The following is a 25376-nucleotide window of genomic DNA, read 5'->3' on the forward strand; positions in this document are numbered from 1 at the left end:
ACATTGCATTTATTAATCACCCCTGATCTCCCATACATTTCTCAATTTTACTACCAACAACACAAAATACAAGGATGTGTCCAGTTTCACAAGAGCTCTAAACATTTACAAGTGTTGAGCGCTTGCTTTCGGAACGCCCTTCTGATTGGTTGAGCCAATGTCAGTGACATCAACCAACTTACTTTTGATTGGAAGGCTGGTTGCTGGGACTGTAGCGTTTGCAGGAAGTCAGTTAACTGTTTGCAAGCTGAAAACCGAACCAGAAGTTCTCTTTTGTCATAAGAACGAGCGCAACCGACTTGGGAACGTGTCTCCTACAGCTCCGCAAGCTGGAACGGGAGCCAGGAGGCCTGGACCGGCTACCGGACCTAAAGGCACTCCAGAAGATGAGCGGCTACTCCTTTCCAGACTGGAGGCTGTTACCCTTTTAAATGTCAGCGTTCGTGGCTGTAGGGTAGCACGAGGCATCCAAACGGAACAGTCGGATTGGCCGCACGCCTCAGTTCTAGACGCACCTCTCCACGGAAAGGCCATTCTGACTGGCAGGGGGAGAAAGTAAACAGAGTTGAATCACCCTCCCCACTGGCCAATTGGAGGGGGTTTGGATTGTGATGTTATGGGATTCTGCGAATTTGTTACTGAGCAAGAGAATGCCGGAACGGTGCGGACGGGCAAGAGCAGGGGTTCAGAAATCGTCAGTGGAGTGGGCAAAAAGTGTCTCTTAGACGTGGCGCTTGGTCCGACTCTTGCCACCCTCATAGGGGTGGTCGGATGAATGTTCTGGGTCTTTGGCTCCGCGGAGAGGCGGCGGAGGGCGTGTACCACTCTTGCAATTTCCTCTCCCAGCGCCTCGGGGGCGTACTCAGGCGAATAAACTTGCTACCGCCACGTGTGGCATCTTTCCAAGGAAGCCGGCTCGGAGCGGCGGGCGCGCCCGTCGGGGGATCGCGCTGGGCGCAGGACAAGGCGGCGGTGAGAGGCGGCTGCGTGCGGAGGCGCTGCCGGTTACGTAAAGATGAGGGGCTGAGGTCGCCCTGGCGCTCCTGCGAGTCGGAAGCGCCCCGCGCCCCCGCCCCCTTTGCCGCCGCGCCGCGTTCGTCGTCCGAGGCCAGGGCAGGACGAGCCGAACCTCCGCAGCCACCGCCAAGTTTGACCGCGCCGCCGGGGCTGCTGTCGCCCGCACCATGTCCGCGGCCGCCTACATGGACTTCGTGGCTGCTCAGTGTCTGGTTTCCATTTCGAACCGCGCTGCGGTGCCGGAGCATGGGGGCCCTCCGGACGCCGAGCGGCTGCGACTACCTGAGCGCGAGGTGACTAAGGAGCACGATGACCCGGGGGACACCTGGAAGGATTACTGCACACTGGTCACCATCGCCAAGAGCTTGTTGGACCTGAACAAGTACCGACCCATCCAGACCCCCTCCGTGTGCAGCGACAGTCTGGAGAGTCCAGATGAGGATATGGGATCCGACAGCGACGTGACCACCGAATCTGGGTCGAGTCCTTCCCACAGCCCGGAGGAGAGACAGGATCCTGGCAACGCGCCCAGCCCGCTCTCCCTCCTCCACTCTGGAGTGGCTGCGAAGGGGAAACACGCCTCCGAAAAGAGGCACAAGTGCCCCTACAGTGGCTGTGGGAAAGTCTATGGAAAATCCTCTCATCTCAAAGCCCATTACAGAGTGCATACAGGTTAGCGGCGTCTCCCTCTCCCACCGACCTCTGGGGTTAGTTAAGGCCAGTGGTTTTCAACCGCCTGTCTGCGGACCGGTGCCGGTCAGCCAGAAATAATCTTCATACAACATCAGGGTGGTTAATTCTTTGGCTGACCGGCAGGAAATTTCTGGCAGACCGGTTGTTGAAAAATCACTGAGTTAACCTTTGGCCTGGCAGCCTTCTTGAGTGTTAAGGACACTACAGTCGACCTAAAGGGTGCAAACATTTTGGATAAGATGCTATTTAACTCTTTAAATAATTGAATAGTGTAGAAATGGAGAGCTCACTCTTCTTAACTGTCTCCAGCCTCTGGAAACCACGGAGAGCATTAAACTGGAGGACAGAATGCTGAGTGCTAGCTCCAGTGCGTGGCTTCGCTGGGAGTGGTGCTGCCCCTCCCCTGTCCCGCCCCGCCCCGCCCCAGGACTCCCGCACCAGCAACGTTGGTGGCAGGCCACCTGGGCAGAGGCTGGCGGGGGTTGAGGGGGAGTCAGATGGCGTACTTTTTATTTGATTCGCTTGTGGGGTTGCAGAGAAATGGCCAAAACCTGGGGAGACGCGGCACACTTTACATGGAACCTTTTAAGGATGACTAAGGACTCATTTAGCTGTATGCTTGCTACTTTTCAGGGCTTGCCAAGGAGGTTTTAAATTTGACCAAGAGTCCCCAGAGAGGTTTAAAATAACACTGCTTCAGGCGGCGGAGGAGTTTGATCAAGTGATGGTTGGTGGGTTAACTTCATGACTGCTTAACCTCTTTAACAAGAGATTTCGGAGATGGTTCCCCACCCCCCTACCCCTGCCCCTTCCCCATGATTTAGGTTCACCGTCCACCGTGAATAGAGCAGTAAGGGAGGAGGATGTGTGTGATACTTGCTATAGGTCAAGGCTGGGTAATGACTGTTGAAACATCATTATTTGGAGGCCCCAAATAATGGTCTCTCCCAGGGAGAGCAAAGGAAGGGCTGGTCAGATGAATGGCTAGAAAGACATCTGCAGGATAAAATGGGCTTGGAGACTTACTGAGACTGTGGTCAGACAATTCTGTTGTTTCTGTTTAACCTAAGTTTGAAAATATTGACGCTTGGCCATGCTGCTTCACTGCCTTTAGTCAAGTTCCTTTACAAATGCTGTTCTGACAAGGGCTTGGTCTTCTCACGAAGCGCCTTTCCCCTGTCCTATGTCCCATGTTTAAAAGGTTGTTGGAGTTATTTGGAAAAGTATTGTCATTTTTGTGTAATTTTTGGCACTTTTAAGATGAGGCCCTGGACCTGTGGTTTTAAAATGATAATTGGTTGATTGTTTTGTTTTGCTTTTTAAAAGAAAAGCTATGTAACTGCATCTCATATTTTATTTCCTTTGGAAAGTGCTCCTTGTGGAGGCGGCTGCTGGCACAGGAGTAAAAATTTCCTCCATGGTTAATGCCAAATCGGGTTCTGTTTGGGGTTTTCATCTAGCATACCATAAAACAGCACGTTTTAAAGTTTGTATCTGTAAGGTTGCAGAAAGACACGTGCCTGAATTGGGGGATGTGACCTTTAGTGTGCCTTCCCAAGGGTGAAGTAGGGGTGCATTAACCTGAGGGTGTTACTCACTAACAGCTGTTACACAGGCCTGGCTGTGTCAGCCATGTTCCCGGAGTTTGGTTGTTCACATGGGGATCTCCATGCCACCTTGAGCAAAGGCACTTTCTCCTTCAGGGAGCTGCCCAGTTGTGCTTTTGGGGAGTGGGGAGGCCTGCAGTGCTTCTGTGTGAGCTACCTGAACCTACCCAACACAGAAAAAGAATTCTAGCCTTCTGGACCATTCAGCTGAGTGATCTTCCTAAGCATTTATAAAAATGGCTGCTTATGCGTGCGTGCATGCGTGGTGCTCTTTAATTCTCCATAAGGCAAGTCAGCTCAGCTGTTTCAGGAGAACCTTTTACACAGTCAAGAGTGGGAAACAAAATGTTAATCCTGTTTTAAATGTTACAGCCTTTGAAACTAGTGATGTGGTGATTGCAGGTGTCTTATATATGTTTGGGGGCTCTGTAATACTAGGACATGGTTGAACAAAACCCCAGTTTCTGGCTCTGGCTGGATAGCTCAGTTGGTTAGAGCAACATCCCGATATGCAGAGGTTGCTGGTTCTATCCCTGGTCCGGGCACATACAGAAACAGATCAATGTTTCTGTCTCGATCCCTTCCTCTCTCTAAAGTGAATAGATAAATAAAAATGAAAGGAAACACATTTTTAAAAAACTCAGCTTCTAGCCTGACCTGTGGTGGTGCAGTGGATAAAGTGACAACCTAGAATGCTGAGGTTGCCAGTTTGAAACCCTGGGCTTGCCCGGTCAAGTCACATATGGGAGCTGATGCTTCCTGCACCTTCCCCCCTTCTCTCTCTTTCTCCTCTCTAAAATACATAAATTAAAAAACAAAACAAAAAAACAAAACAAAAAAAACTCAACTTCTATAAATATCATCAGAAGGGTACTCCTGCTTAAAAAAAAAGGTATGTGTAAAGGCTACTCTAAATAAGAGATCTGTAGGAGGTTTCGTGCATTGTAAAGTTTCAGGTAAGCTTCGATTTAAATTGTCTTTGGTGTGGGGTAAAGGGCTTCCTCGTTTTCCTTTTGCTGGCATTAAATCCAGAAGGTAGACAGAAGATAGCAGTATACAGTCTGTGAAGATTGTAAGAGCTAAAATTCTGGCCACACACCCCCTGGTCAGTGTGGCCCAACAAGAATCCCTCAGACGCCTTGCTCACCTGGAGCCTCCTACAGCTGCCACTCTGCAGAATCAGTAAATGGCTTTAGCAGTGGAGTCATTTAAGCAAAATTGCATTTAATTCAGTATAACTCCCTCTCTCTCCAGTGTCCTAAGGGAAAAGATGTTTTTGAGGTGGGCTGAACTGGGTTCTGATTTGTCCTACTGTTTCCCAATTGTGAGACCTTAAGCAGGTTACTTGAATTCAGAGTATGCACAGCCTGCTGCTGAATTGTCTTTGCACATCTGTTTGACTTGGCCAACAAACAGTTTAAAAAATTTAATTAGTTACCATTATCTAAAAATCAGGATTTCTGCACAAATCCAGATTTTTGTATTCTCTGGAAAAATCGAACAATCTGGCAGTTCTGGGCCTGAATTCCTCCTGCTTAGCAATAAATATGGGGTAATGCCTCTTTTTATAATCATTTACATTGTCTTTGTTGGTATTTATTTTATTTTTTTTTAAGATTTTCTTTGTTCATTTGGGGGGTGGAGAGAGAGAGAAAGAAGGAGAAGGGGGGAGGAGCAGGAAGCATCAACTCCCATATGTGTCTTGACCAGGCAAGCTCAGGATTTTGAACTGGAGACTTCAGTAGTCCAGATTGACGCTTTATCCACTGTGCCACCACAGGTCAGGCCTTTTTTTTTTTTCTTTTTAATATTTTACTACTGATTTTTTTTTCTTTTTTAGAGAGGAGAGAGAGAGAGAATAGGGGGAAGAGTAGGAAGCAGCAACTTGTAGTAGTTGCTTCTTGTATGTGCCTTGAACGAGCAGCGCAGGGTTTTAAACTGGTGACCTCAGCTATTCCAGGTCAAAGCTTTATCTGCTGAGCCACCACAGGTCAGGCTCTATTGGCATTTAAATATGCAACTCTGCTTTATTTTATTTATTTATTTTTTTTGAGCCTCGGTTTCTTAATCCACAAAATATGGTAATATTACTACTGAACTCAAAGGTTCTCGCGCAAAGTTAAAATAATGTCTGTAAAGTACTTAATAGGATTCCACATATAGTAGGCCCTCAAGAAATTCTGGATCTTATAGTTTTTGTGATAGGAGGTCTTAAATATTAGGAAACATAGAATAAAGTTATTTTTAAGTTGTACTTTAGTACATTTTCTAATATTATGCTCAATTTATTTTTATTCAGCCTCTAGATCAGTGATGTTCTCAGGCGATATACCTCTGAAAGAGCTTAAACTGTGGATCATGGTTAATCTGAAAAAAAGTACAACAAATACACTCTTTTCTGTTTCCAGACATTTTGGACACATTAGAACAGGGGTAGTCAACCTTTTTATACCTACCGCCCACTTTTGTATCTCTGTTAGTAGTAAAATTTTCTAACCGCCCACCGGTTCCACAGTAATGGTGATTTATAAAGTAGGGAAGTAACTTTACCTTATAAAATTTATAAAGCAGAGTTACAGCAAGTTAAAGCATATAATAATAATAATAATTACTTACCAAGTACTTTATGTCGGATTTTTGCTACGTTTGGCAGAATAAATCTTTATAAAACAACTTACTATAGTTAAATCTATCTTTTATTTATACTTTGGTTGCTCTGCTACCGCCCACCATGAAAGCTGGAACGCCCACTAGTGGGCGGTAGGGACCAGGTTGACTACCACTGCATTAGAGTGTATTTACTGTAATGTTTCATATGAACAATTAGACACGTTTAGATACTTTGCCTGAAAACATATGGAGCATATTATGGGAAGTGCAACCAACATTTAAGTTGACCACCACAGACCTACACCCACGTCACTGCCCTACCTTCGCATGTACATACACACAAAATTCATGGTCCCCTCGCAGGACCCCCATCTACACCCACACACTACCCCTCTCCAGCACATACCCCAAACTGGTCCTCACAAGCACCCACTCAAAACCACTCCCCAGAGCCTCTGCTGTACCCACGTCTCCTCAATTCCTTCATGAGCACTTAAAAAAAAAAGCTTATCCCAAGTTTCCTGACCTTGCAGTCACGCAGTACACACAGTGTATGCATGTGTGGGGTGGGGAGTATCTCAAGCGAAAGGAAACGGCTACGTCCAAACTCCAGATCGAAAGCCGTCAGAACTGCCTGCTTTGGAGTTGCCCTGGCTTGACATCTCAGTGATAGAAACCTTAGGTCTTATTTCCATGCCAGGTACAATTTTGCTCTCTGTAGAGGGAATGAAGTCAGCTGTGCTCAAATGGTGACAGTGGGTTGAGCTGAATAACACTGGTTACAGGATTCTGAAAATTGGAAAGCCCTAACTCCCAAGCATCACATTCCAGTTCTACAGGAATATATATTTTTAAACAATATGTATTTAAAATAAGGCAGAAGGACCTTTATGTAAAACAAGGAGAGACAAAAGCTGCAAGCACCCCAAGAGTGGCCGCTTCTGTTTTTTCTTATCCTGTTGAACATTTCCCTGCAATACTTAGCCTGTCTAGCTAAAGGGACGGCTAGTCCCCACCAGGAAGTTATCTTCCAATATGGGAAATAGCTTTTCTGGCCTCTCTAGGAATTTACAGCTCAACTCAGGTAGGATGTTTCTTGTGTGAGACTAAAGTTTAAAAATGTTGCTTATATAGATGCCGGGCTTGCTCTATGTCTCTTGTATTCTTCTCTCTTGCTGACTGCAAAAACCTTTAGAGTTACCTATTTCAGGAGAAATTGTGCCATCACAGGTGTGAGAAGGACTCACTTCCACTGCCCAGGAGGGGTTCAGAGACAGGGCAGGGTCTTCCTTTGGCCAGAGCCCTAGCCTTAGCTCAGAAGTGGGCTACAAACAGCCCGTTAACAAGCCCCTACCCAGTCTTTACCATCTTCTCTTCATGAGTAGAGACATCCTCTCTGTTTCATCCCCCTTTTTATAGGACTTCCTGAAGTGACATGGAATGGTATTTTATAACCTGACATACTCCATCCAAGACACATTGGTAACTAAGTCTGGGTGGGACTTACAAATAGCTTTTCTACCTTTTCTTTTTCCTCCTTTTTTTTCCCTTAAGGAGACTTTAGACATTTTATTGCTTCATTGTCCTCCCCCGTGCCATTTTAGTCCCACGAATATATTATAGAGCCTTCAATATACTGTGCCCCTTTAGAAGAAGACCATAAACCATTGTTAATAGCCAAGACTTTCTCACCTGCTAAAGATTTAATTTTTGCTCACTTAGGGCAACATCACTCCCCCAACCCCCCAGAGAGACTGTCTAAACACAGTCTCATGTATCCTGTTAGGAAAAAATTATCTAGACTTGAGAAGAGAGCAAAGGGCCACACATGACCTCTAGCTGTACAGGATGATGGGTTCCTAAGGATTATGAAGGTGTCCTATAGGGTTTACCCTTGGGTTTCCAACAAGAGGTCAAAATTCCTTGTTGCCAAGGAAAGATGGCCCGGCCTGCTGTTGAAATCCCAGCGTGGGGATTGAAGGACTGTGGGGGATCCCACAGCTCTCATTCCTGGTGGCAGAGGTGGGAAGGACCACTGCTGTTCTTCCTCCCCTTCCGCCTCCCCTCCTGGTGTCTGTCCTCTTGCTGCCCTGACAAAGAAAAAGTGGGCGGGCCTCAGAAAAGCTTCAGCTACAGGCAGGGTGACTGTTTCACAACAGAAAACACAAGTGTGGAGTAGAATTACAGAGGGAAAACATTGTTTCTCTTGATTTTCCTCTCAAATCTGTGAGTGGTGTGAAGAGAGCGGAGAGATGTGTGAATGGGGCCTGGTACCAGAGTAAATATTTTTTGATGTTTTGATGGTAACACCCCATTACTTGTATGGCAAAAATATAACCTAAAGGAAATGAATTTTTGGGCTCTGAATACCAGGGTCAGATTTACGTTCCTGTCTCAATTGTTGACGCTTGTCCTACAAACGTCATTCTGCAACATCTGTGGGAAATTCCCAGATTGCGTTTCCCAGGGAGTATCATAGGACATATTGGGAAAGTGGTTGACAGTGGTCTTCTTTAATAAGTTCATGGAGAGGAAAAGTTGAGGGGATGATTTCCCAGAGGTTACTTTCAGTAGCTGCTGAAACAACTTGACCACCCTGGTTACAGTAGGCGTTCTAACCCACCAATTTGAATTGTGAATGCCTGATGATCGTTAGTGTTCTTGATTAAAAAAAAAAAAGACCAGGCCCTGGCCAGTTGGCTCAGTGGTAGAGTGTTGGCCTGGCGTGCGGGGGACCCGGGTTCGATTCCCAGCCAGGGCACATAGGAGAAGCGCCCATTTGCTTCTCCACCCCCCTCCCTTCCTCTCTGTCTCTCTCTTCCCCTCCCGCAGCCAAGGCTCCATTGGAGCAAAGATGGCCCGGGCGCTGGGGATGGCTCCTTGGCCTCTGCCCCAGGCGCTAGAGTGGCTCTGGTCCCGGCAGAGCGATGCCCCGGAGGGGCAGAGCATCGCCCCCTGGTGGGCAGAGCGTGGCCCCTGGTGGGCGTGCCGGGTGGATCCCCGTCGGGCGCATGCGGGAGTCTGTCTGACTGTCTCTCCCTGTTTCCAGCTTCAGAAAAAAAAAATACAAAAAAAAAAAAAAAAGACCACAGCATTGTCATTTTCATTAGTTTTGACTTCCAAATTTTCCAGTTTTCTCTCCCCTCCTCTTGGCTGTTCTCGGGCTTGGAGAAAAAGCTTGCAGCATTCCAGGCCTGTGCTGCTCAAAGCCTCCCCCACATCCGACCCTCCCACCTTTTCCTAATGTTTCTCCAGCAGGCCCAGCTCCCACTGAAGAGCGTAAATTAGTGCCTGGTAATTGGTACAAAGGCACTTTCTGTTTCTATGCAACACACGCAATAAGGAGGGGTAAAAGGAAGAAGAAAAAAACCCCACAGACAGCTAAAAAGCAAAAGAAATGGGACCCTCTGTAGCGCTCTTTGAGCACTCCTGCCTCTCGCCCCGCCCCACTTTTTGTTGGGACGTTAGTCACAGGCCTGGGCCTAACTCAGAGCACTTGGTGGCAGCAGTTGTTAGTACCGAAGGAATAGAATTTGGAGGTTGGTAGTGACCTTGAGAGGTCATCACATCCATCATGTTGTCTCTAAATAAGCATATGTCCACCCTCTCAGACAGGGATTGTTCTGTTTAAGCATTTTGAGGGCCTTGGATGGTTTGAAAGTGCACCACTAGGGTTCAAAAGCTGGCTCGCAGCCTTGACAAGCATGTGACTCTGGGCAGAGCATGGACTCTCCGTAAGCCTCAGTTTCTCCAGCAGCACAGTGAAGGCACCAGGTACTCTGAAGGGCTGTTCAGAAGATGAGTGTTAAAGGCCCAAAAGTGGCCCATGTAGATGTCGTCCTCGGCTGTGGAGTCTTTGCAGGTCTTTGATTTGAATGCTTTCCCCCATGGTCTCCTGAGGATTTCAATTTGTGGTTAAGTTTTTTGTTTTTGTTTTTTTAATTTAACCTTGGTTTAAAGATCTGCTTTGAATTAGCCAAATTAACCACGTAAAAAGGGCAGAAGTAGAATCAGCCCTGGACTTCTGCCCTTTTATTATGTTTTATGTCCTCTGTGAAACAGCTCGAGACCTGGTGCCTGGGAGGTTTCCTACTCCGCCCTTCCTGGAGCCCTCCTGAAAGTTTAATACCTTTTTGGAGCATTAAGGCCAAGAGTAAACATTTGTCATAGCCAGTTCTCAAGCAGTCCCTTCAGCAAATAATAGGACTAACATTATTATTCATAGAGAATGCCTTCTTCCCCACGAAAGGAGTGAGATGCATCCATTTTATTTAAGCGTGGGATATTCTAAAACATTTATTTCCACTTGTGCTTGCAGCTCGTGTTTATGTGATAGTGTACACACAGGCTTCCCTTTTCGTCTCAGTTTATCATGACCTATGTTAGCTTTTGGAATCCTGAGGTGTGACTTGATTATCTGGATCTAGAAGCTAAAGGTTCTAGAGCAGCAAGAACCAGTGAGCTCACCATCTAAACCCAAGGCCTCTGGGCCTTTTATTTTATTTTTTTAAATGAAATTGAGAATAATCAAATTTGAACAGGAGAATGGAATTCATCCCTGATTGAGCCTTTTTTAAGAGGGAAGATATTTAAATAGATTAAAATAAAGAGATGGAAGCTTAAGCCATACAAAATTAATGACAAGGAAATGAAATGTAGATAGTAGTATTTGTATTAAACAAACTGAAGGCCTTCAGAAAAGAGAAGTAAAGCCTATGAAGAGGAGACCAGCCCCCTCGGAGAGACTGGAATGCGAGGTTCTCTAGGAGAGGATTTTACCTGCAGTGGATAGAGCAGTTAAGAACGTGGGCTTTACAATCCCTCAGACCTTGTGTCTGAATCCTGCCTCTGTCACTCTCTAACTATAGGAATTTTCTTTCTTTGTTTTCTTTTTTTTAAATTGAGAGGCAGAGAGATAGGCTCCCACATGCACCCCAACTAGGATCCACCTGGCAAGCCCCATCTGGGGCTGCTGCTCTGCCCATCTGGTGCCAGTGCCCCGTTGCTCAGGAACCAAGCTATTTCAACATCAGAGATGAGGCCATGGAACCATCCTCAGCACCCAGGGACAACTTGCTCGAACTATTCAAGCCATGGCTGCAGGAGAGGAAGAGAGAGAGAAAGAAAGGGGAAGAGTGGAGAAGCAGATGGTTGCTTCTCCTGTGTGCCCTGACCGGGAATCGAACCCAGAACTTCCATACACCAGGCCAATGCTCTATCGCTAAACCAACCTGCTAGGGCCGAATTTTCTGAGCCTCAGTTTTTCCATCTGTAAAATGTAGTTCAGTAATGTTATACTCATGGATTTATTATGAGGCTTAATTTAGATGAATTATTTAAAGCATTTAGAACAGTTTCTCTATATACTGAATATTATAATTAAAAACACAATAATACATTGTACCCAAAAAGGCCTCAGTCCTAGAATTTTTGTTTACAATTCCAGATGAATCCAGCAACAGTTCATTCATTTAAATAATATTTATTTATTGAGTGACTGACATGCAAAGATCTGTGTAAGATGTGAACAATAGTAATAACAATAGGAATAAGGTAAATTGTTAATATTAATAGTAATAGTAGTAATAATAATACTAATAACAGTGACATCACTGTTGATTACATGTTAAGTTCTAAGCCAAATGGTTGACTTACATTCTCACATTTAAACTAACAGAAGTCCTATGAGATAGGAAGGTACTTGTATTCTCATTTTACATGAGGAATTAGACTGGGAGTTACTTAACCTAGTCCAAGTTTACTCTGGTATTTTCCTAGTATGTTTCTAGGTGCTTAGAGTTGTGCATTTATGGTTGTTGACCTGGACCTCTTCGGTTTCTGCCAGTGGAAGGAGACCCTCTGTTTTGCATGGCTCTCTCGGGTTTGGCCCTAAATCTACCAGTCTTAAGCTTTCTACTCTTGTGTTCTAACTCTGGCTTGGGGTTGGCTTTTATTTTTTATTTTTATTATTATTATTATTTTTTTTTAGAGAGAGAGAGAGAGACAGGGACAGACAGGAAGGGAGAGAGATGAGCAGCATCAATTCTTTATTGCAGCACCTTAGTTATTCATTGGTTGCTTTCTCTTACGTGCCTTGACTAGAGGGCTCGAGCCATTGACCCCTTGCTCAAGCCAGCAACCTTTGGCTCAAACCAGTGACTTTGGGCTTCAAACCATTGACCTCTGAGCTCAAGCCAGCAACCATGGGGTCATGTCTATGAGCCTACGCTCAAGGTGTGCCCGCGCTCAAGCCAGATGAGCCCACTCAGACTGGCAAGCTCAGTGTTTGGAATCTGGATCCTCAGCATCCCAAGCTGACACCATCTACTGCGCCACCACCTGGTCACGCTAGGGTTGGTTTTTATAAACCTTAGGAATATCTGTAGAAATCTTGGACTCTGATCAAACCTATCCTGTCTTTTATAATAATTATCCAGAACCTGCTTCCTTCCAATTGAAAAAGACCCTAGTTCCAGGTACATAGCTATATTAGTCAGGACTCTTGGTTGCAAGCAACAGAATCCAGTTTTGGACTGGCTTCATAAAAAGTAGAACTTTGCTGGTTCAAATGACCAATACATCTGGGGTCATCTCTAGATAGAGGTACTCTGTGTCTGCCGCCCGCCCTGGCACAGCCTTGCTGTTTTTTTTTTTTTTTTAATTTTATTTATTCATTTTAGAGAGGAGAGAGAAAGGGACAGAGAGAGACAGAGGAGAGAGGGACAGAGAGAGAAGGGGGGAGGAGCTGGAAGCATCAACTCCCATATGTGCCTTGACCAGGCAAGCCCAGGGTTTCGAACTGGCGACCTCAGCATTTCCAGGTCGACGCTTTAACCACTGCGCCACCACAGGTCAGGCAAGCCTTGCTGTTTTTAGCTTTGGCTTCATGGAGGGACAGGCTGTCTCTGACCAGCGGTAAGATGGCTGACAGCAGTTCCGGACTCCTCCTCTCCTGTCGGTTCAGCCAGCCCTGGGAAAGACAATTCCCCATTTCTAATGATCCAGCAAAAGTCCTAGGCTTCAAGCTTCATACTTGAGTTAGAATGTTGTACCTGTCCCTGACCAATCACTGTGGCATGGATGGGTCACATGCAACATCTGGCAGGGTGGGGTCACCTCTGAAATTATAGACTCAGTGAGAAAGGGGTGGTTTCTAAAAGGAAATTCAAGGTGTGTTATTTATTACCCAAAAGAGGCAGTGGATGCCAGACACACAAAACCAACAGCCATTCACTGCATCCACTTATTTAGAATTAGACAGAATGTTCCAAAGAGCAGATTTTGACAAAATGAGAGATTAGTATGATATTTTTTCTCCATATTTTCCTTTTCTTTGAAGCGAAAGGGCTTTGAACTGTCTCCAGGGTTCAGGCTGGAGATAGGTCACCCATGGTCTTTGTAAACACAGATGATCACCACATGTGTTTCTTGTGCTCATACCTGTAGACCTGCCTCGGTGGATGTTCTAGAAGCCAGTACCCAAAGCCTCACAGAGAATAGCAGCCATGTGATCAGTAACACCATTTACTTGGTCTTAATTTCATTTGTGTGTTCATTTTAATGCACAGAATGGTTGTCACTCTGTGTACTAATAGATAAAGGCCTCATCTTTACAGAGATGAACTGTTTATTTGGCAAAGCCCATTGGGATTCAGAAATCTATTTAGTGTGTTTAATGCCCAACAAAAACACCATAATAAATCATAAGAAGCAAAAATTAGATATTCAAAATAACTTACAAAAACACATCAAAATGACTTAAAATCCCTATGCTGCCATCATTCCACAGTAGTTTTGTACCGGTGCCATTTTAAGGAAAATAAGCAGCATGACAAGCAGACAGCTGGTTTTCCCCCTTTTGTGTTGCAAATCATGGCCAGCAACAAAATGCTTGTCTGGAGAGCATAATCCCACTGAGGCAGGGGTTCCCAGCATGAAAGAAATATGGGCCACGCCCCTCCATCCTGAGTCATTTCTTCTCGATGTCCTGCATGTGTGAGGACGACTGTGGTTATCGCAGCCTTACTCTGGTACCAGCAGGGTACAGAAGTTGAGCCTGGACGGGAAAAGCTAGAAACGTGCCGGAATAGCATCATGAGTGACTCCAAGTGCCACAGCCTGGCTGGCAGGTAACGTGGGCATCCTACTAATCGGATACCATTTTCCTCTCTAGTACTTTCCTCTCTTGCCCATTGTCTTTTCTGAGCCAAAGGCTTCACTTTCCTGGATGGCACTCGTCTCCAGCGTAGTCTCCATTGGAAGCTGTGGATGTGCTACAAATACTATAATTTTACCTAAGTGCACACAGGGAGAAGCTTTCCTTGTGTTCACTAATAATGCCAAAATTCTCAGTGTCCCTTGTAAAGTAGCTATGCATATTGGGTTAGAAACTTCCCAGTCTCAAACCTGGATGTGTAGAAAGTAACTGTCCATAACCAGACTGAGTTCTTGAGCCGCTTCACCCCCCACTCATTTCCACTGTTAAAGCTAGAACTTGATCCAGGGTATCTCAATCACTTCTTTTAGATTTTATTTATTCATTTTTAGAGAGAGAGAGGACAGAGTGAGAGAGAGAGAAGGGGGGAGGAGAAGGAAGCATCAACTCCCATATGTGCCTTGACCAGTCACGCCAGGGGTTTTGAACTGGCGGCCTCAGCATTCCAGGTCGACGATTTATCCACTGCGCCACTACAGATCAGGCTCAGTCACTTCTGTGTTTAAGTTTTATGCACCTTTGGGCAAAAGTTTGCAAAATCAGAGTTCTCTCTTCCTCTCCCTTTGCCTTTCTTTCTCCTGGGATTGATCTATTCTTTGTTAGGCAAGAGGTTCACCTCTGGTTGTGGCATCATGGAAAGGTTGTCGTGTTGCATGCCGTCCTCTGACATGGTGGTCTCCCCTGGGGTGTTGCGCACCAGCCCAGTCGCTAACGTGTGCTGGCTTCCTCTGCTGAAGTGGTCCTCTGCATGGTGGCTCTAGACATTAGATCCTTGCACTTTGTGACTTAGTCCGCCTGTGGCCTTTTCCCAAGTGCTTGGTTTCAGGCTCAGGAACACACAGGCCCTTTCTCCGTCCTACATTTGAAAGGCTGCAAAGCCGAGAAGCATGCACGGAGACCTTTCTCTCAGGGGGGGCCACCAGCTCCTTTAACCTGAGTCTTTATGGGGACTTGACTAGAAGGACTTTCACAGGCAGTGGGCATGCTGTGGGCCAGCTGCCAGTGGCTGCTCCTCTGGGACTGCCCAAGCCTGTTTCTAAAAGGAGAGGTAAGCCCTGGCGGATTAGCTCAGTGGTAGAACATCAGCCCAGCATGTGGATGTCCACAGTTCAATTCCCAGTCAGGGCACACAGGAGAAGCGACCATCTGCTTCTCCACCCCTCCCCTTCTCACTTCTTTCTCTTTCTATCTTTTTCACTCTCTCCCTTCTCCTCCCCTCCTGCAGCCATGGCTCGATTGGAGTGAGTTGGTCCCGGGCACTGAGGATGGCTCTATGGCCTCTGCCTCAGGCTCTAAAAAAAAAAAAGAATGGCTCTGGTTGCAACAGAGTAATGCCCCAGATGGGCAGAGCATCTCCCCCTAGTGGGCATCCTGGGTGGATCCAGGTGGGGCGCATGTGGGAGTTTTGTCTCTGCCTCCCCATCTCTCACTAAAAAATAGAAAAAAAATGAGAGTCGAGAATGGCAGTCACTACTTAGAGACCTCTGCATCAGTTCTCTACACACAGCCCCTCTAATCTCTTTCTCTACAGCTCAGGTTTTGGTAGGAAACTGACAAATTAAGAAAGTTTAAGGAGTTCAGAGTCTGCTTTACATTTTTAAAACTCTGTTTTGAAATTTAAAGCTCAGTGGTATCTTATTCTTTATAAACCATCTCTGCCCTTCCCAAGTAAATGCACCTGGGAATTAAGAGCGTTAGAAAGACATGCAGTAAAAGGCTCTCTCTATGTCGAATTCGGGCTTTTGCTCTTCTTTCACATCTAATCTTGTTTTGTGCTCAAAACTGAAGGAGAAATTTGAAAACTAGTTCCAATCTAAGGGTGTTGTTGGGCACATCACCTGCCCTCTGAGTGGGCTTTATCTGATATAGGACAGGTTTGCATTTGATGGTTATAAAAATCACCCAGAATGCAAAGATTCAAAGAATCTATGTTTGCAGGAGAGTTTTGCCATCAAACATTTATATTCATTGTTTAGTGGATAGTAGGTTTATTTATTGTTCTTCTTTCCCACAAAGAACTGGGGAGAAGCATCATAGTCTAGGGTGGCACGGAGAATGAGGGCATAGCAGTCAGCTCCTCTGGGCCTGGACCTGGCTGTGTGGTTGTGGGAGCTCGCTTCACCTCTCTGCTCATTCAGAATTGCTGAGATGGGGGCCATGTAATGAGACAGCAAGACATATCTCTAGCTGGGCTGAGAACCTAGAGAGTCAAGAGTCTGTGGTCTGCCATCTTTTTCTGAGGCAGCACTTGAGCCACCTCACAGATCAATTGAGACTGGGGACACACTAGCAATATTCAGACAGGCTTGCTTCCTGGACATCAGTGTGCTCCAGGGAGGAAGTGCTGGGGGACAGGTTACAGACACACCCGCTTCCCAGTTCAGAACTTAAATCGTGGGGCCAGCTGCCTTCCACAGATATAAACACAGGGGCCAGGAAGTAAAATCGCTCATCCAAGCTCTAGAGTGACTCTGTTGTATCAACACAGAAAGTATAAAAGGAATCCAAATCACAAGAGGGATTCTGAGAGGGACCACAAGCAAATGGGATGGCATTCAGGCGGAATTACTCTTCCCAAGTCTAGCAGATTATACATGTGTAAGTAGCAGTATTTTTGGCAAACAGGAGTGTTTGGATTTTTTTTTATTTTTTTTAGTCCAATATGAATTAGAATGCTTTATGTAGGGAAATATAGAATCGTCTGTACCCAGAGATGGCCTGCATACCTCCTCTATCAAGTATATGGGTGTGGATGCACTTGAGAGGAATGGAATTGAAAAGTAAAGCAAAGGCTCACATTTTGTACCTGCAAGTCAAGGTCATTTTGTCATAGGTAAGAGAGATCAAACCTTAAAGGACAGGGGCATCAAAGTCCTGGTGTCAGGGCAGGTATATGTGACACATGCCTCACCTCGTCCATGAGGAATGCTGTATTGGTCTTGGCTTTCTACTTCTGCACACTCTCAGTCCCCAGCTTCCTAACGAGGATACGCCTTGGTGGGGCAGTCCTGCCGTTTCTGTGTGATTCTGCATCTGAAGGGAAATTCCTGTCTGTTCTTACGGGGCCATTTTCCTTTCACATGTAGAAGCGTAGGAGAGGGGGAGGGGGAGGAGGAGTGAGAAAACATGTAGTTTGTTCTGAAAGTTCGTCACGTTCGAACAATTCTTTTGAGAAAGAAATAGAATGGTTCCTCTCCTTTCTTTGGTCTTAGATACTGGAGTGTTCCAGTGATTTCTCAATAGAATATAAATTCTCCCCTCTGGATTCCCGACGATTATATAATCCATTCATGGAAAAATTTTAACTCAGACATGCCATTGTTTTCTTGTTTTCTGTAAGACTTTTTCATGATTTTTCTCATTATAAAATAAATTTGTACTTACTGTTTTAAAAAAAAATTAGAAAATATAGGGGGAAATCACAGAAAGTAGTTACTCTTTATCCCCTCAACTATGATAACTGCTGTTCACAATTTGTATATTTTCTTTCAGGATTTTTTCTCTCCATACGTGTTCACACACACGCACAGCAGATCATATACTACTCCTTTCACTTAGCATTGTACTGCCAACATCTTTGGACTTCATTACATAATCACATAGTATCTTTTTAACACATACATATTATTCCACTGTGAGGTTACACTCTGTCTGTAAAGCAGTTCTTTATTTTTACACATTTAAATTGTTAGCAAGTTTTATCTTTCATAAACAATGCTGGTTTCCCTATATTTTTATGTTCCTGTCTAATTATCACCAAAAATAATTCCTAGATGAGTATATTACCAGATGGCCCCAAATCAATTATAAATCCTATCCATGCACAAGAGGACCGATTTCCTCATGTTTCTAGCAATGATAGGTCTGTGAACGTGCTTTAACATTTTCACTGGCCTGTTAAATATTTCATTGGTGGGTGTTTTAATTAGTGTGTTCTGACTATTTGTGAGATTGAATATATTTTTATATATTTATGTATTAGCTGTTAGTGTTTCTTAGTATATAACTTATTTGCATTCTTGGTTCTTAAATTTCTTTGAAATACATTTTTATTTATTTCAAAACTGTCCTTCAAATAGGATCATGCCTTTGGTTTTATGTCTGCAGTCTCTCCCCATTCTAGGATTCTAAAAATATTCACCTCTATTTTCTTTTACCTTTTTAGTTGTATTTTTTCACATTTACATATGTAATTCACTGGGAATTTAGGGATCTAAATTTAATTTTTTTAAACCAGATTCCTATGCTGTTTATCAAGTGACACACCTCTTTATTCACTGATTTGCAGTATCCCATCCGTATGGAGTCCTGAGTTTATTTTGAGACTCGAGTCTGCCCCACCGGTTTGTCCTTCCTGTGCTGGTTTCACACTATCTTAATTATTGGAGCTTTAATCATGCATTTTAATAACTGGTATTGCAAGTGCTCACTTATTGTTCTAATGCAGAAGTGCCTTGGCAGGTTGAACACAATTATTCTTGCAAATGAACTTTAGAATAATTTTATCAAGTTCAAGAAAAAAGAATTTCTGTGGGGTATATTAATTTCACAGGTGAGTTTGTACAGAATTGCCATCTTTTCACCAGCGAGTCTTGCCATCTAAGAGTCTGGGGAATGTTCCATTTGTTCATTTTCTTTTATATTAGGATTTTATGATTTTCTTCACACAGGTCCTGAACTTTCGTTGTTAGGCTTATTCTGGCTGTCTGTGGTTACATTTTCAGTTATTTATCTTAGATTTTACAAATAGAAAGTTGTGTTAACTATAAATAATACCTATTTAACTTCCTCCTTCCTTCCACAGTTTGCTTCTTATTTTTGTTATCTGGTTGCACTCACTAACATTTCCTGAACAACATGCAATAGCAGCGATGATGGGACTGGGTGTTCATTCATCCTTGAGCTTGGCTTTAGTGGGAATGCTGCCTTTGGGGAAAGGTTTTAGACCTGTATTTTTTTTAATCCTGTTAACTATTTTTCTAAAAGTTTTTATTGGGGATTTTCTCTTAAGAATGTTTTGCGCATTTGGAGATGTTAAAAAAAAAAGAATGTTTTGCATTTGTTAAGGCAATAGGGGTGTGTGTGTCCATGTTAACCTGTTAAAATGGGGAGTAATATCAATATGGTTTTCTAACAGCAAATTAATCTTTTATCTCTGGAATCCTACTTGCTTTTGCTTTTTTTGCAATCAAAGAACACTACTTTTACACAAGAGGTAGCCTTGATTTGGTACATCTGTGAGAAGCTTTTTTTTTTTTTCTTTTTTTTTTTTTCAGAGACAGAGAGAGAGTCAGAGAGAGGGATAGATAGAGACAGACAGACAGACAGGAATGGAGAGAGATGAGAAGCATCAATCAGCAGTTTTTCACTGGAACACCTTAGTCGTTCATTGATTGCTTTCTCATATGTGCCTTGACCGCGGGCCTTCAGCAGACTGAGTAACCCCTTGCTCAAGCCTGTGACCTTGGGTCCAAGCTGGTGAGCTTTGCTCAAACCAGATGAGCCCACGCTCTATCCACTGCACCACCACCTGGTCAGGCTTTTTTTTTTTTTTTAAAGCAAGAGAGAGGAAAGGAGAGAGAGATCTCATTGTTGTGGTACCTTATTTGTTCATTGATTGCTTTCTCATATGTGACTTGACCAGGGCGCTCCAGCTGAGCCAATGACTCCTTGCTCAAGCTGGTGACCTTTGAGCTCAAGCCAGCGACCGTGGGGTCGAGTTTATGACCCCAGGCTCAAGCTGGTGAGCCCACACTCAAGCCCGCAACCTCAGCATCCCAGGTCAATGCTCTCTCCACTGCACTATTGCCTGGTCAGGCAAGAAGCTATCATTCTTTTCTTTTTTTCTTTTGTGACAGAGACAGAGAGAAGGACAGATAGGGACAGACAAACAGGAAAGAAGAGAGATGAGGAGAATCAATTCTTCATTGCAGCTCCTTAGTTCATTAATTGCTTTCTCTTTCATATGTGCCTTGACAGGGCGGTGGGGGGGTTACAGCAGAGTGAATGACCCCTTGCTTGAGCCAGCGACCTTTGGGCTCAAGCCGGATACTATGGGGTCATGTCTGTGATCCCACACTCAAGCCAGCAACCCCGCACTCAAGCCGGATGAACACTTACTCAAGCCAGTGACCTCGGGGTTTCAAACCTGGGTTCTCTGAATCCCAGTCTGACACTCTATCCACTGTGCCACCCTCTGGTCAGGCGAGAAGTTATCATTCTTAATTGGCATTTTTAGAGTTCTGTTCTGAAAGGTGGTCTAATTCCCTTAGATTTGTTTTACTAGATTGGGTTACTTTTGCCAGAAGCAATGGAAGCTTCAGCGTTTGTGTTTTTAACCTTCTTGCCTCAGTGAAGGTTAGCCCACTTTAGGCACCGTCCATGGAATTGTGAAAGGAAAGACGAGAAGCAGCAGGTGGGAAAGGGGCACTGGAGAGCATAGGGCTCCCTGACCTCAGACCAGGACCTCAGTGGCAGCCTGTCTGAACCCAAGGTAGCCTGGACAGGCTTGGGCATATCCAGTTAGCAACCCCTAGGCCTGTCCTCTCTCTCCCTCTACATGGAGAACTCAACACTGTTCATTTCAAGACTTGACTGAGAAAAACAAGCTTCACTTGGCATAATCATATTAATCACCAGGTGGAGGGCAGGCTCCTTCTTAAAAGCAATGAACCGTTGTCTGTACTGAATAGGTAATGCATAGCCAGCAGACTCCACTTCACTCCCCTTGAACCTACTGGAGGCCCAGGAGACTTCCGGGCGCCTGACCTATCTCAGCAAAGAGTCTTTTACACATTTGGTGCAGTGTTCAGGAGCAGTTTTGATCAAGTTTATTTTATACTCTGAGCTGAGTCTGTCAGCAGGAGGTGCTTAGCTTGTTGCTGAAAGGGGAGGGGAGTGCTATACAAATAATGAAAATGCAGAGAAACTTGTGCCGTTAACAGCTCAGCTCCAGTGAAGCAGAGTTGATTGTGTCACTGCCTCTGGGTGTGTTTTCCTGTGAAGGCCAGAAATATAGTACTAGTCCATGTCTGTTCCTTTCTTTCCCCCCCAGGAGGATGGTAACTCTCCATTAACACCGAAGACGAGTTTAAATATTCTTTAATTAATGGTTGATTTGCCATATGATTTGTTTGGTATGAAGAAAGAACCATTCCTTTGGGGGCCTTAGCTCTGAACTGAAAAGAGGACCCGACTTGATCTCCGTCTGGTGGCAGGACACAGGGCAAGCCAGAGCCTCTCTGGGGCTCCTTCCTCCTCTGCACAGCGTGTCTGGCTCTGCTCACCCTGAAATTCTGTTCCCTAATGTGATTTCCCCATTCTTGACTTTTCTTAGGTGTAAAACATACATCATTTTCTAAATGATACCATGTTATATGTGAACCATTGACTAGCCTGCTGAAATGTAGCCTATACATACATAGTAGGTTGTATGCAGACTTCTCCACTGGGTCAAAGAGGTGGATGATGTTAAAGGGCCCCTACTTGTAAGTTCCCAGCATAATCCAGGGAACCCTGCACAGACACACTGCTTGGATGGTGCAGTGTTTTATCAAGTGTTGAATTTGAATGCCTGCAGAGGGAAAAAGCACTCTTCATTGGGCCGTGGATTCCACCATGACCCTGATTTTACACCCCTGGCATTTCACACATTTTTATTATGTGTCTGGCTCCTGAAGACATGTGGATTTACACCAGGTAGAAGTTCAAATCTTTAGATTGAGATCGGGGGTCAGCCAAGTTCCTGTAAGGACCAGACCATAAATCTCCTAGGCGTTGTGGGCCACACGGTCTCTGTGGAAACCACTCAGCACTGCTGTTGTAGAGGAAACGCAGCGTCGATAATACATGATGAGTGCGCATGGCTGTGTTCCAGGACAGCATTGTGCATGGATGTGAACATGTGAACCTCATATAACATTCTCCTGTCACACAATATTATTCTTTTGATTTTTTTCCAACCATTTGGTAAAAAGCAAATCTAAGAATGGTGTTTATACCATTATTAGCTTGTGGGCTTTACAAAAACAGATAGCAGATTGCATTTGGCCTGTGGGCTATAATTTGCCAACTCCTGATTAAGGGCATTGTACAAAAGCTTCTAATGCTTTTCCAACGGATCCTAGAAGAATCAGAATGATCCTGGAGCTTTTACACAAGCAGCTCGCTTCCAAGTAGATAGTTTTTTTAAATGCTTGAAAAATGTAAACTTGAATTACACAAGTTATACGGGTCGAACAAAAGTTGCTATTGACTGGTTTGAGCTGGGTTCTGTGGGAGGCCCTTCTCTCTGATGGACTCGGGGATAAGGATGCCAAGTCAACGATAGCATCTGAGTTGGAAGCAGTGAGAACAATCACATGAGGACAGCTGTGCGGGGCCCTGAAGAGAATGTAGCCATACTCAATTGAAAGTGAATTCGGTGAGAATGGACTCTGATTACACTTGAAATGTATGTTAAGTCGTGAGCATCCTTTCTTACTAATTCTCCTGTATGTAGAGCCCACTCAGGCTTCAGGACCATTTTCCGCTCACTATCACTTCTGTACCACCACCTTCCTGCCACAGAGGGAGGGCTCTACTTCCTTTGTAATCCTAGCAACAGCAGAGTGGTCTTCTGACCCATTTTTTCCCACAGTGTTAACCTCCCCTTGTGACACACTTGAAAGAATCATATGCCAGTGAGTAAGCTAAACCACATCACCCCTGCTCCAAGAAACCACATCTAGTGGGTTTCTGCCCTAACAAGCACTGAGAACACACTGCTTGGCCTTCCTGTCGCTTTCCTCACCACCAAGTCATAGAGCAGTGGGGTGAGGGCTCCAGCAACGAGAGCAGAGAGGCTTCTTTGGTTTCTTTTATTTTTGTTTTTACACTCTTTGAATTCTGATCCTTTTTTTTTTTAACATAACGTGTTTAAAAGACCATTTCTCCCACAGACACATCATTGGGGTTAGAGAGCACTGCTGCAGCCCAGATCTGCCCAGTGATCCAGGAACTTCTGAGCAGGCTTTGGTGACGTGAGCAACCTGGAGGATGAACAGACTCCACATGCGCACACAGTTTTAGCGTTCACTAAATGCTTGGCAGCACAAGTAGCACAAAAGTCAGATATGACATTATCTTTGCCCCAGGAATTCAACCTTATTGGGTTGTGACAACCTGCATTCCAGCTTTTGCTGAGTTCTGCTGAACTGGGTAAAAATGCTGTTTAATCCAACAAAAGTGGTAAAGTGTAGTTTTCAGCTCCATGTTGTTGAGTTTTCAGAGTTCAGTTTGGAGCTCCTTGTTTTTTCTTTTTGTCCTAGCCAGAGACAGTGAGAATCCTGCATCCTCATGCATTACTCTCACCCTAACACTCAGCCACGTTGGGTTGGGCTCAGCACTTACTGGTTTGCTGTTGCCTTTTGTTGCCGTGGCTTTTCAACACCGAGCTCAATGAGAATTTGTACCTGACCCTCATATAGCAAATTTGCCTATCATAGTCGAAACCCTTTGCAGTTTTGCTTTCTGCAGTTTTAGTTACCCACAGCCAACAGTGGCCTGACAATATTAAGTGGAAAGTTCCAGAAATAGAGAATTTATAAGTTGTAAATTGCATGCCGTTCTCGGTAGTGTGTTGACCACTCTGCTATGTGCATAATTCTGCCTGAATGTGAATCATCCCTTTGTCCAGAGTATCCACCCTGTATATGTTCCACGCCTGGTAATCACCTAGTGACCATCTCAGTTAGCAATAGACTGGCGCAGTATTGCAGTGATGGTGTTCAAGTAACCCTTATTTTACTTAATGGCTCAAAATTGCAAGAATAGTGATGCTGGCAATTCAGATATGCTGAAGAAAAGCCATAAAGCATGTATGTATAGGGTAGAAAACATAGTATTCTATAGAGTTTGGCACACTCTGCGGTTTTAGGCATCTTTTGGGGATCTTATAACACATCCCTGTGGATAAGGGAGACTATTATATACAAGTTCGTTTTGCCCATTTGAGTTTCCCACAAGAACAAATACGTTGAAGCGGTTGTGATGACCACTGCTCAGCTTAGAAAGCAGCAGATAAAACCTTAGTCCTGTATAGGTTGCCATGAAGGTGATAGAGGTTTTGTGTGGTTGTTATCATTATTTCTCCATCTCTGGCACAGGTTGGGAGGAGCTGGGGGGAAAGAATGACTTAACCTTTTGATGGTTCAGATGCACCATGCTGGACAGCTCCCAGCCTCTGGAGTCTCTCTCTGGGTTCCGGGAATGTGGAGACAGAAGGGAGAAAATATTCACTTCTCACATCTGCCACAGGAGTGTCTGAGAGTTCTGTGAAAAGTAGGAGTTTGTGTGCCCTGCATCTACGAAGCAGCTGCTTTGGGCTGTGCTTGGAAAGGTGTGAAGGGCAGCCAGGCGCCAGGAGCTGGTGCATGGTAGTCACTCACGGGAGGAGCCAGCAAGACTCTTCATCTTAAACAGTTGCTTCTGCCTTTCTGCTGCGTGTGTGCCCCAAACATGGACACAGCTCCCTCCCCTGCCATTCTGGGGTCAGGAGGCCTCTATGCTGGCCTGATCCCATCTGGAAAGCAGGATTTAGTTGCACTTTACATGCAACACAATTCTGTGAATTTGAGGGAAGTAACTGGAATGGGTAGGGATTTGGAACCACTGTCTAGTGTTACACCTCTGTTTTCTAATCTGCAAAATGGGCCACCTCTAGGAGGTGTTTTGTGAAAATTCAATAAGATACTGCTCTCAGCTCTGTGTCTACATTTAGGTTATTATTTTAGAATAATGTTGGTTCTTTTATGAGAGTTATGGAAGAGATTCTGATTGTTTAGTCTAGACGGAAAGATTAGAGAAAGTCATGTGACCTCTCTTCAGCTATGTAAAGGATTATGATGTGGCAGAGGGCACAAACTTACTTTTAGTGTGAAAACAGTGTGGCCTTTACAGGGAGGCAGCCTTGACACCAGGGAGTGTATGTGACAGAGATGCTGAGGAACATGCAAGCTTTCTTGTCGGTACTAGGTTCCCAGTCACCAGACTTGCTTAGACAGGCAAGGTGGCCACAGCCCTTGGGAGCTCGAGGGGAAATGTCTGTTTCAGGTGGGAGGTTAGGAGGACTGGACACCTCTCTTCTCTACCATTTCTGCAATGTCATGAAATTTAGCAAAGACCTGAGGTTTTTGACTCCTCTGGAAAAACATGCAAAACCAGCAACCATGTAGAATTAAAACAGAACTAATAAT

At 44.7% G+C, this 25376-nt stretch overlaps 1 protein-coding gene across 1 annotated transcript in view; it reads left to right on the top strand.

Annotated features, from left to right (window-relative positions):
- Nucleotides 1–202: 202 nt before the first annotated feature.
- KLF9 (KLF transcription factor 9) overlaps nt 203–25376 on the top strand; it is a 29454-nt gene continuing 4280 nt past the window's right edge. The window contains exon 1 of the mRNA XM_066257109.1: nt 203–1689. Coding sequence (XP_066113206.1) covers nt 1185–1689 — 505 coding nt within the window. The 5' untranslated portion in view covers nt 203–1184. The remainder of the gene's footprint in view (nt 1690–25376) is intronic.

The sequence above is a fragment of the Saccopteryx bilineata genome, chromosome 2, assembly GCF_036850765.1.
Source record: "Saccopteryx bilineata isolate mSacBil1 chromosome 2, mSacBil1_pri_phased_curated, whole genome shotgun sequence".
NCBI classification, from domain to species: Eukaryota; Metazoa; Chordata; class Mammalia; order Chiroptera; family Emballonuridae; genus Saccopteryx; species Saccopteryx bilineata.